Source organism: Anas acuta, chromosome 25 (assembly GCF_963932015.1).
Source record: "Anas acuta chromosome 25, bAnaAcu1.1, whole genome shotgun sequence".
Lineage (NCBI taxonomy): Eukaryota > Metazoa > Chordata > Aves > Anseriformes > Anatidae > Anas > Anas acuta.
In genome coordinates, this window is record NC_089003.1 from 5853074 (window position 1) to 5864605 (window position 11532).

General features: G+C 48.3%; 1 protein-coding gene across 3 annotated transcripts in view; it reads left to right on the forward strand.

Annotated features, from left to right (window-relative positions):
• The first annotated feature begins 952 nt into the window (after positions 1-952).
• Positions 953-11532, forward strand: part of MYO1D (myosin ID) — a 156223-nt gene continuing 145643 nt past the window's right edge. Inside the window, exon 1 of one of the 3 annotated variants that reach the window (XM_068660899.1) lies at positions 953-1152. In XM_068660899.1, the coding sequence (XP_068517000.1) occupies positions 1058-1152 (95 nt within the window). In that variant the 5' untranslated portion in view covers positions 953-1057. Of the gene's footprint in view, positions 1153-7859; positions 7884-11532 lie in introns of those variants that run through there. The other 2 variants (XM_068660901.1, XM_068660902.1) reach the window with 2 other exon arrangements.

The following is an 11532-nucleotide window of genomic DNA, read 5'->3' on the forward strand; positions in this document are numbered from 1 at the left end:
TGCCCCTAAAACTGTCCCACCTCACCAGATCCCTTCAGCGTGCAGCTTGAGGATCCCAGAGGAGGCTCCTGCAGGAGCAGTGGCCTTGTGGCCAGCAGGAGCTCATGGTGGCCGAGGCTACAAGAGGGCGATGGCCTCCAGGAAGAAGGCTCTGGAGGACCACATCCATCCATGGGGAGAGACAAGGGTGTGAGCATGGCCATCCACAGGGTGCGCAGAGCTCTCCCACCCCTTTAATTTAAGCAAAAATCTTCCAGATTCAGCTAATGCACAAGCATCCAGACTTGGATAAAAAAAATAGTAGTGTGTGAGCAATTACAGGTGGCTCATTTCTTCTCTTAGGAGTGAGTTTCTATATCTGAGTAATCGGTAATGAGAGACGTGGGGAAGGCTGAGTACTCAGCAACTTCTTTGCCTCTGTCTGCACTGGCAGACGGGCTTCCCAAGTCCTTAATTCCCTGAACCCATAGATGGAGGTCTGCCCCTGTCACCTCCAGGTGCTGCCCCAGCTCCAGCCCAGCTGCAGCCCCTGGGGCTCCGGGATTCATGGGGCTGGGTGTGGGACAGGGATGGGAGCAGGGATGTCTGTGTGAGCAGGGATGGCGCCTCTGCGTTATGGGGATGTCAGTGGGGACTGTGCCAGCCACCTGCACACTCAGCCTCCTGCCCTACCTTCGTATCACCCGAACCCCATCATTTCTTCCCCAGAACACCGCTTTCAGTGTGCTCCTCGTTCCCCTAATTAGCAGCGCTAGCCTAATTACCGCGAGGCTGCCTCCTGGGAGGGGAGGGGGGCGGCCGGGTCGCTCGGTGCCAGGGGCAGCGGCTCGGCCCCGGGCTCGGCCCCTCTGGCCCCCAGCAGGGGGCGCCGCCGCCCCTCGAGTCCCCGCTGCGGGGAGGCGGCCTCGGGCCCCGCGGCCCCGCCTCACCTGCGGTGGGGCCGCCTCCCCCCCCCCCCCCCCCCGGCCTCCCCCGGGGCAGCGCGGCGAGAGCCCGGCGGCCTCACACCACCCCCCCCCGGTGCCTTGGCCACCCCTCCCCTCCGCACACCGCCACCATGGCGGAGCAGGAGAGCCTGGAGTTCGGCAAGGCCGACTTCGTGCTGCTGGACACCGTCACCATGCCCGAGTTCATGGCCAACCTCCGCCTGCGGTGAGTGCCGGCAGCGCGCCGCCCCCGCGGGTTGTGCTTCGGGGGGCAGGTGAGGGGGCCCGGCCCCCCCCCCCCCTCACACCTGGGTTCTTGGCCGGGGGGCGCGGTGCGGGGGGGGCAGTGCCGGCTTGGGGAGCTGAACCGGCCGCGGAGCCGGGGGGGGGCTGCGGCTCAGGGGGCTCCGAGCCCGGGCGGGAGGCGTTCAGGAGGGGCTGGGGGCAGCGGCAGCTCCCGGCGGGGGCTTTCTGCTGCTGCACAGCTCGGGGACACCGGAGGGGAGTGAGGGGGAGCCCCGGGGTTGGGGTCTCCGGCTGCTCCCCCCGTGCCCTCTCCCTTTCCCCCCCGTGCCCCCCTCTCACCCGCCCCCCAGCAGGGACCCGGTGCCGGCAGGTGCGCGGAGCTGCGAGGAGGCAGGCGGCGATACAAGTCACCAAGTCCAAGGTTGCTCTGCTTCCCCAGGAGCTATAAAACTGCTCGTGGTGCGCTCGTCACGTTAACGTTTCGTGATCTTTACGATGCTTTTATTTCCCTCCCGAGCGCGATGGGCTGCGGGCAGGGCTCTGCTTTAATTCTCGCTTCCTCTCTCTCGGTGTCAAGGTCTGAACAAATCCCGGGCAGCGCTGATAGCGAGGACAGCTCGTGGGGACCCACCGTCTGTGGCTGTCTTTCACTTTCCATTATAAAAGATTCATGCCGGCTTTTCCCGATAAACTCTTCTGCCCCTTCTTGTGCAAGGATTTGGCGTTTGCCAAGAGACGCCTTTGGGACAGAACCGTGACTTGGTGGCTGCCGCCCCCAGGTTTGGCCAAGGTGTCTCTGGCCTCGGCGAAACCACCCTGCCTCGCCTGCCACCTGCGTGCCGCGGGGAGCTGCTGACAGCAGGCCGAATTAACGACGTGGCGGGCTGCTGGAAGCACCTCAGGGCAGCTCTGGCAAGTGCCAAGGAAAGGAAGCTGGTGTAAGCCTCCCCAGCTGCTGGGGAAGGGGAGAACCGGGCTCCTTTGGGCTGTTGTGCCGTGGCCTCTGAAATCTGTCACCTCGCAGGTCTGACAGTGCTGCCACTGAGCGCTGCAGCCTGTGCAGAGCTGTGCGAGGCTGGGGCTGAGATCCCAGCAGTGCCCCACGTAGTGACAAGTGGCAGCCGGTGTGCTTGTTGCTCTCCTTCCTCCTGCGTGTTGGATCTTTATTTGGGTGGGGAAGACACTTATATTTAAACAGTAATGAGAATACGTTATGAACAAGTTGAACTTTGAACATAAGGAGATGTCAGATTGAAATAAATGTTGTGGTGCCTCTAAAAGCTTAAATTTGCCTCTTATTTGTGCATGCCATGATGCACTAATTGCGTTACAGAAGGCTTACACACAAAGTCGTTGTAATTAGCAGGAAACTTGCATGTACCAGTTTGTTCTTGGGGTTTTTATTCTTGGGTTAATGTGTAATAGAAATCTAAGAGTGGTATTGGAAGCAGAAGGACTGCTAGATAAATTAAAAATCAACGTAGGAAGTTAGTTCCATTTAGGAATCAAAATATTTAATTTGATTGATTTGACTACCTGCACAGGTAGTCCTTAATTTTGTATGGAGGAAAATGAGAATGAGCTGGTGATTCTAGATCCTTACATTCGGTACGTAGATTTTCCTGTCCCGTTGCATGCTGATCCTGCCTCAGGATTTTGGCTCGATGTTCCTAAAGGATAGAAATTAAATCTGATATACTGTAATGCATCATTTTAATGCCAGTACCTTTGTCACTGGTACTCAAAAGCAGGTTCTTCCCTGTGACACCAATTTAAACTCCTGATGCTTTTGCACGAGAACTTGTGAATTGCTGCAGCACGTGGAATCTGCAACTTGCAGGCACAGTTCTGCCCGCACTTCGAGGTTGTCTTTTATCTGTGCAGTGTAGATTCAATAATCTTTTGTTAAAAATAATTTTCTTTTTTTTTTTTACCTTGGTACTGTTGCCTCCTGACTTTAGGTTTGTCTGTGCTGAGACATCTGGAAAAACTAGTCTGAATTTATCAAAAGTGTGGCTTTTTAGTAAACTTGCTAAACTCTGCTGAGCCCTGTTTGACACTGTGGTTAGAGTTCTGGCCCTACCTGCTGACCTGCCTGTGCCCCTGGTTTTATCGTCCTTCTCAGGCAGCATCAGCTTTTTTTGTTTACTGCTCTTGGGGTGGTAATTAGCAGTTGCTGATTATATGTTTTAAATTGTGTCAGACCCAAATTGCAGCCAAGATTCAGACCTGCTCAGGTGTTGATGTCACGTGCTTTTGTCACACTGTGTAGATGGCATGAGTTGCCTTTGTGCTTGCAGTGCATGGAATAGAATAGGGAAATTGTTGCTTCTCTGTCATTAACTTCATGACTACACTTGGACGGCTCCACCCTATTCCATAAATCCAGCTTTTTGCCAGAGCTGCTATTTTTGTCCAGGGTCACTGGCTGACCCAAGAGGGGTTGTGCTGGATTTAGTTCCCAAGTGAGCCCAGATGTGGGTGGAATTGAAATCATACCAGTCTCGGTGCATGCAAGGATTTTTCCCCGAGGACATCTCTAGTAGGCAAAAGAGAAATGGTTAAGTTTTCCTTGTCATTACTGTGTAATATTTGAATTTAGTACTGTTGAAATGAGCTGAATTAGTGTGGCTCTCTGCTTTGCTTGTAGAAGTGAGAGGCACCATCGGTAGGTGGGTGGGCTCAAGGAGGATTTATGCTTTGGTTCCCAACCACTGCGCTTTGTGCCCTGTTATTTATAGAGTCGTCTTGTGATTCAGGGAGGATTTCATATTCTTAGCTATTTTTTCATAGCCATGTCTTGCAAACAGTTACTGAACTGGCAGTTTCGTGTGGGCTTTCAAGCAGTCCTTGGGTGTTACACCATAATTGTAAATAAAAGATGCCAGTCCTTGAATCACAGAATCACAGAATTTTCTAGGTTGGAAGAGACCTCAAGATCATCGAGTCCAACCTCTGACCTAAAACTAACAGTCCCCACTAAACCATATCCCTAAGCTCTACATCTAAACGTCTTTTGAAGACTTCCAGGGATGGTGACTCCACCACCTCCCTGGGCAGCCCGTTCCAATGCCTCACAACCCTTTCAGTAAAGAAATTCTTCCTAAGAATTGAATTTGAATTTGAATTCCTTTGAATTCCTTAGTTCTGAATGGGCTTCTAACCAGTGCGTAGTTGTGATTATTAGTCATCAAAATAATTAAAAAATAATGCAGGAGTATTGGAATAGCCAGTGTGGACTTAGGGAATAGCTTTATCTCTTTCTAGAAAACCTCCAAAGCTTTAACAGATACTCGCAACCAGTTAATGAGCAACTATAAAGTCCTATAAATGGCCATATCTGAGGAGTTTGCACTTCAGTAGATACTCAGCATTATTTATGACTGGTTCTTTGTGGGCAGCTGGGAACAAGTTGGCTGCTGTGGTGTTTGGTATCTCAATTTCTATCAGAGGAGGTGTGGTTCATTGAAAGACCCCTTGAAACAGGGAATCTGGCAACGTCCAGGGTGGCTCGGGGTGCTCGCATTGACTGTGACTGGCTCATGGCAGGTGGAGAGGGGCAGTGGTCTCGTGGGAGTTTCCAGCAATTTGCAGAAATTGTGGCATAAACAAAACTTGGGATGCAAACTTTTATCACTTGAAGTTTCCGTTCTAGTGTGATGAGAAAAGTGAGGGGTTGCGGAGTTTGTTTCTCTGTCTTGAAGATCATCATTTCTGATATGCCTCCTTGTGAGAAAGAGAGCCAGGTTATTTGTCACAAGCATGAAATGTTTTATGTTATACACGTTCTGCTGTATTATCCTGCGAAGCACATTCATTGTGCTGTCCTGTAGAATCAGCATTTACCTCGACAAACAAATCAAAACTCAGAGCTTTAAAAATGGTGTCTAGGACATGAGAAGGGGCAGCTCGATTTCTTGAATGATCTGCTCTGCGATCTCAGCGGTGACTCCAGGAGTAACTCCAGGCTCGCTTCTCTTAGCGGTGACTCCGGGCTCTCTTCTCGTCGCACCTGGGGGAGTGCAGCCAGAGGTGAGCAGACATGAGCTGCGGGACCTGGCTGCGAGGCACTGGATTCAAGGGTCTGTTGTCCTGGAGCCACAGGGCAGCTTTCAGGGTAGTCCTATATCATCTGCATGCGCCAGGGCTGCCTGTTTTCCTGCCTGGTTCACCAGCAGGTGCTCCTTGACTCAGCTGTTGCGATCCGAGCAAGCTGCATGTTCTTGTAGGCGTTGTGCAAAATCCCCTCCTGGGAACAGAATGGGTCTTTGTCGTGATTATTAAAGAATTCAAGGATGCATGAAAGGAAGACTGTGAAAGAATGTGGTACGGTATAATGATTGTAAAAAGATTTATTTCCCTCCTTTTAGCTAGTTCTAGCACAAAACCCTATGTGAAATGCTCTACTTGAACCTCAAATAGTTCCTGGTCATCTGAGCTCCCATGTCTGAGGATATGCTGCAAAAAGTGTTTTTTGTAGTTTTTTTGCTTGTATGGTTGTCTTCTTGCACATGTTGTGAATTCTGACCTCCTATAGCAACACTTAATAAAAACACAGCTCTGCGTTTAATTAAAGAAGATGCAGAAGTGTGGGTTTTCTGTTTACAGAACTGTTGCTTACAATGCAAAACCCAGCCTTATCAACGTTATCCTAAATTAAGACAGCAGTTTTGAATTCTTATTCATTGCAGATACATTTAAAAGGCAGATAATGCTGGTTATGATTGATATTTTTGGTATTGGGATTGTAAGGAAAACCTGGTCCTGTGAGGATTTGTTTGCTGTGGAGAGGGAAACATACCTGTGATAGTGGCAAGTACAATTATCTCGAAAGTGGTGTTGGTTTGGCCTGTGTATGGCCACATCTGCACACTAAAACATTGTGCAAGGGGATGTGGAAGGGCAGTGGGATTCTTCTTGACTTTATTTGGGTCATTTTTTGTAAAAGAGGCAAGTTCAGTGACTAGCTATGAGTCCCAGTCAGTGATGCATGCCTTGAATGACTTTAAAGATGAATCATTTACACCTTCACGTTGAACGTGTCTCCCCAGCTCTGTTCTTTGAAAGCAAAGGTAAGGCTGCAGTCCCCTTAAAAAAAAAAACAACAAAAAAAAAAAAACAAAAAAAAAACCCTGTAGCAAAGTTAAACAAGGAATTGAATGAACAAGGAAATGAATGAACAAAGGCTTTGAATGCTGAAGAGAGATGTTTGGATGGATTTTCTTGAGGAAGTTCTGCACAGGTTATACCTTTTGGGGCTCTCTCCCCAAAAGGCACCTACTTCTTGTGTAGCATCTGATGGCCTTAAAAGTGATCTGTTTTGGGTTCTGAATGATCCTCATGTGGGAAACTATCAGCCTCTTGGATTTGCATCTCTCTCCCCTTGGATACGAGAAGCTGAAGATGGTGTTGAAAACATACAGACTTCGTCACTGCTGAGCGAACTGAAAAGGAGCTAGAATGCCACCTTTAGCACTCCGTTTCAGTAGGTGATATTAAGACTTGTGTGTGTGTGTGTAAATATGCAGATGTTCACTCACCTCAAGGCTCTGAAAGGACAAAACCTTAGAATCACAGAATCATTAAGGTGGGTAAAGACCTCCAAGATCATCTGGTCCAGCCATCACACTACTACCAGTGTCACCCACGTGTCCCCAAGCACCATGTCCAACCTTTCCTTGAACACCCCTAGGGACGGTGACTCCACTGCCTCCCTGGGCAACCCGTTCCAGTGCCTGACTGCTCTTTCTGAGGAGAAATGTCTCCTAATTTCCAACCTGAAATCCAGGTTCCAAGGCCTGCTCCGTCATTTAGTATCCTCTGGATCTGGAGAGGGGGTTTTGTTCCTTCCATCTGTCCTCAGCAGGTCTGGTGACACGAGCAAGGGACTGGTGTTAACCCAGGCAGTGCTCTGCTACCGTCCTCAGAGGATCGGAGTCTCCATAAACACGTTAAGAACAGTTCTTTCTCAGTGGGGATATTTATCATCCATATCATTTGATTCTTCATCTGCATAATTCCCTTTCTTACTTAAGCTTACTGTAAAGTGTTGGAGTGAGTGGGCACTCTCTGTATTCTACTGACCTTTTGACGCTGTCTTTCCTATTTTTTGAGGGCTGTCTTAAACGTTCATAGTTTTGGTTGAAGCTGTGGTTGGGGAGATTTGGCTTTGCACTGGGTAGTAAAGTATCTTTAATCCTGGCAGAGAAAATATTATGTGAATGTGTGGTTTCATTTATACTTTTAGTAATGAAATATTCATGTGTAATGAACAAGCTTTCCATGCCTTTAAGCCATTTTAATTTAGTCATTCTAAATGCGATATGAATATTTGAATTGTTTGGGTGGTGTTGAATTAAAAAGCTGCTGGGAAGCCTCCTCTCTGCCACTGCGGCGCTGCTCGGGCATCTGGCAGCGAAGCCGTGCCGGCTTTCCTGGGCCTCCTTAGAATTACTCGGTTTGCAGGGAGCTGTCTTGTGTCAGGATTTGGAATGATCGGAATGAAAATTCCCCTTAGTCTGTCAAAACTTGACTTATGAGCTTGGACGTGTTCCAGCTTGATCTTTGCAAATGGGAAGGGCCATCCATCTCACTTAAAAAGCAAATCCGAAGGATGCAAGTAGCAGAAAGGAGCATCAGGGTGAGCTTTTTGGTGTCCAGAGCGAGGACCAGCCAGCGGACGGTGCCTGTGTGAATGAAGCAGTGTGCAGGGTGCCCAGGGCAGCCTTTGTTTTGCCTCTGTACATGTTTAATTTGTAGCGTTCTTCTGAGCCTTCTGCACGGCTGTTATGAACGCCTTCTGTACTGGGAGTGAAAAGTTCCAGTAGGCGGTGTGGGTGAGGTATAATAATGAATAATATACGAGGGCAGATTTATGAATGAGATTAGTCCTCCAGATACCTTACACTTTTAAGTTCTTACGCTGGTGATGCTGTGCAGCAGACCTGCTGGTCCTGGCCTGCCAGCTGCCACCGAGCTGTGTTTATGACACTTGCCACAGCACGGGTGACGAAACGTGACGGGAGGTAGCAAGCTGGGGAGTGGCTTCAGGTGTGGAGAGAAAGCCCCACAGATCCAGTTGTAAGCAAATTGTTTTGTGTCAGCTGAATAGGGCATGTTCCTTTTTTACATCTCTTTGTGTAAATAGCTGCCAAAAAATTGCTTATAAGAAGTATATCAACAGAAACTCAGCTGCTGATGTAGGATTTCCTCAGCAACCTTTTTTTACTTTCATCCTTGCCTCTTCCCTGCAATTATTTCGTAGTCTGATGAAGTAATATGGATACTAAAGATCATCAGAGTGGGCAGTGTACCTGTTTGTGGTGCTGTAATGTCAAAATAAGTACAGCAGTCTACTTGCATACGTTTGAGATGGCATGTGTAGCCTGTGTCATCTTAGCTGAAGTCATTTATTATTGCCTTCTGAATTACACTAGCTAAAGATCTGGCTTTAAGATCTGCCAAGTTTCTACAGCAAGTCTTAGCTAATATTTCCAATGAGTCTCGTGGTGCCCTTTAGTCAAGAGTCCTTTATATTGACTTCTCTTCAAAATTCTGCTTCTTCTGCTGGTTTCACTGATCTGCTGCTCCACCAACCTCTTGCATTCCTTTCGGGCTGAGCAAGCTTTTAAACTACCTGAGCATTTCCCCTTTAGTCATATTTATTCAAATTCCTTTTATAGTTGTGGATCTTGCTACATACTTGGCAGTTGCATCATCACTCTTGTTTCTCAGTCCCTCAGTCAGGATTGCATCTCACTGTGGAATGAAAGGATTTTGAAGGGGGGGGGGGGGGGGATTTTGAATGAAAGGATTTTGAAGAGGAACAGATGGCTGCACCCAGGTTTGTCTGTGACTGTTAAATAAGGGAGGTGTGCTTCACTTTGTACCAAATACTCGTTTCCAGTTCTCAGAAACAAAGTCACAATTTCTGGAACATGGCTGTTCCTTCCGTGGCTTTTCAGTTAGATCTGATGAGACCTCAATTCACGTTGCTGTGTTCATGTACTGATATTTCTGTCTCTGTTAAACAGACCGTGGAGGGGAAATAAGTTTTTATCGTGAGGCTTCCAAATGTTAAAAGAGCACCTTGGAGGTGAGGCTGTTCTGTCTTTGGGAGTAAAAAAGGGGCATTAGATTTTAAGCTGTTGAAAAGACTTCTTCTGACCTTAAACCATTAATTTGATCCTCTCTCTGTTTGCTAGGAATGAGTTTTTTGAATTCCTTGGATTTATTTCAGCTAGCATTCTCACCTGGTCTGCCTGGGGCCAAACTGCTGAAGGCTGTGACAGGACAGTGGACCAGTTCTGCTTGTAAGTAGTCACTTAGATGGATCATAAAATATCCCTTGTTGGAAGGGACCCACAAGGATCCAACTCCTGGGCAGATGCTGTCAGAACCCAGCAGTGAGAAGCTGAGTCAGGAAGAAGGGGGATCATGTGAAGGTATTTTAAATAAAATAGTTGCTAATGATAAGCCAGGGGACCCATCCTCATTGTCATCAATGTTCTCGCAGTGTTCCACTTTACAGTCTCATCTGTAGAAGTGTGACCGGTGCCGGGGCATATCCACTCTTACTGCTTTACCTGGTGACAGTGATGGTACTTTCTATTCTGCCCTCTGATTTCAGAGTGTTTTTCTGTGCAGACTTTGAATTTTATCCCTGAACAGCATTGGAGTGTTGGTGTCTCACCACTGTTGCGTTGAGTCCCATTCACCTGTCTGCCGAAGCATTTTGCACCACGTGGTTCCTGCTTGCTGTGGTGCTGCTGGCCGTCCATTCTTGATTTAGAAGTTGGCAGTGGTCTGCCCTGCAGCTGCCATTTGCCTGCTTTGACCTGGCAGACTCGAGGGATGTGAAACTTCAGCAAGTGTACGATCCTGTCTGATGGAGAGCATTCTTCCCAGAAAAACGTGTTGTTTGGTGAAAACATAGCATTAAACCAGTTATGTGACCTGTAGACAGCTGCTTATGTGTCCTCATGTCATTTCTCATCCTTGGATGCTTTTTGCTGTACTCCAGAGCATCAGTACTCTCACCATCCCTCTGAAAAGTGCTGTGCTGCATGCCCCTTCGTTACTCCTGCTGATTTTCTAGCTGTGTCTCTATAGCCATGGTATCCCCTGGGCCATCCCCGATGCTCCTCTCTCTCACCATCGGTGCCTTTGTACAGGTGTAGCCCTTGCCCAACCGCCCCCCTTGCTGAAGAGGCCGTTGGTGTGTTCTTGGCACTGCTGATGGCTGAGGCGTCCTCCCTGGCCCCACCATTTTAGTCCTGGCCGAGGTCTGCCCACAAGGCTGAGCATGCTCCTCTGGACAGCAGCGCAGTGGTTCTGCCTGCCCCACCTGATCAACGCCTTCTGCTCAAAGTTCTGGGTTATTTCCTGCATCGGGTCTGAGTCTGGGCTATGTGCACAGCTGGATCTCTTGCCTAGAGTTACCTTCATGCTGATATTGTGCTTGTTTTGCATCTCAGGCCTTGGCAGCCCCCCCCCGCACATGCTCGTTCAAAGTGCATCCACAGAGATTGTTTTTGCTTCCTGTTTTATCTGCTTCACCTATCTCTGTGCCTTTTTCCTGTTCGACCTCAGAAGCACAGTTTATCTCCTTCCACTGTTTATCAGTTTCTCCCACAGTACCAAATCATTAATAGGCCTGCCTGAAAGCTATCTGACAAGCATTTTTGTACTTTTCCCTTGCTCCTTTTGGCAAGGAAGAAGAACCATATAAATTTCAGCAAAGATACTGCCCCCTCCTTAAATGTCTAATTTATGAAGGCTGCACAAACGTTGTCATGGTAGGAGGTTTGGTATGCTGTAACCACTGATTATCGTGTTGATCTGTTCAAGTAGTTTCCTGGTTCCATATGGGATCTGTGCCCGGGGGAGTTTATGTTCTCTTTGGCTTGGACAGAGCCTTGCCTGATGCTATCCTGTCTGAAGTTGGTCAGGTAAAGAAGGGTTTACTGAACTATTGTGATCTGTTCCCATTTAAGGTTGTCGTGGCTTCATTTGGGAAGCCTGAAGTCCTTGCTGCATCTTCCTGTGGAACAAAAGTTTTGGAGCGAGCAGGTTTGTGGCAGGACTCTGGCTTGTGCAATGTGATGTGCTCCAAGTCGTGAATGTTTAGCTTAGGGTAACTCCATCTCCGAAGCTTAATGTTTTAAGTTTGTACTTCTGTGCTTGTCTCTCCACACATGCAATCTTGTTTATTTAGATCAAGCCAACTACGTGGTCTTTCACTGAAACTTCTGATGTCCTTTGAATGAGTCTTTTGAAATGAGGCTCCTGATGAAAAGATTCTTAATCTGTGATGCAGAGCAGGCACACATTGCTACCCCTCAGGCGAATTATACTTTGG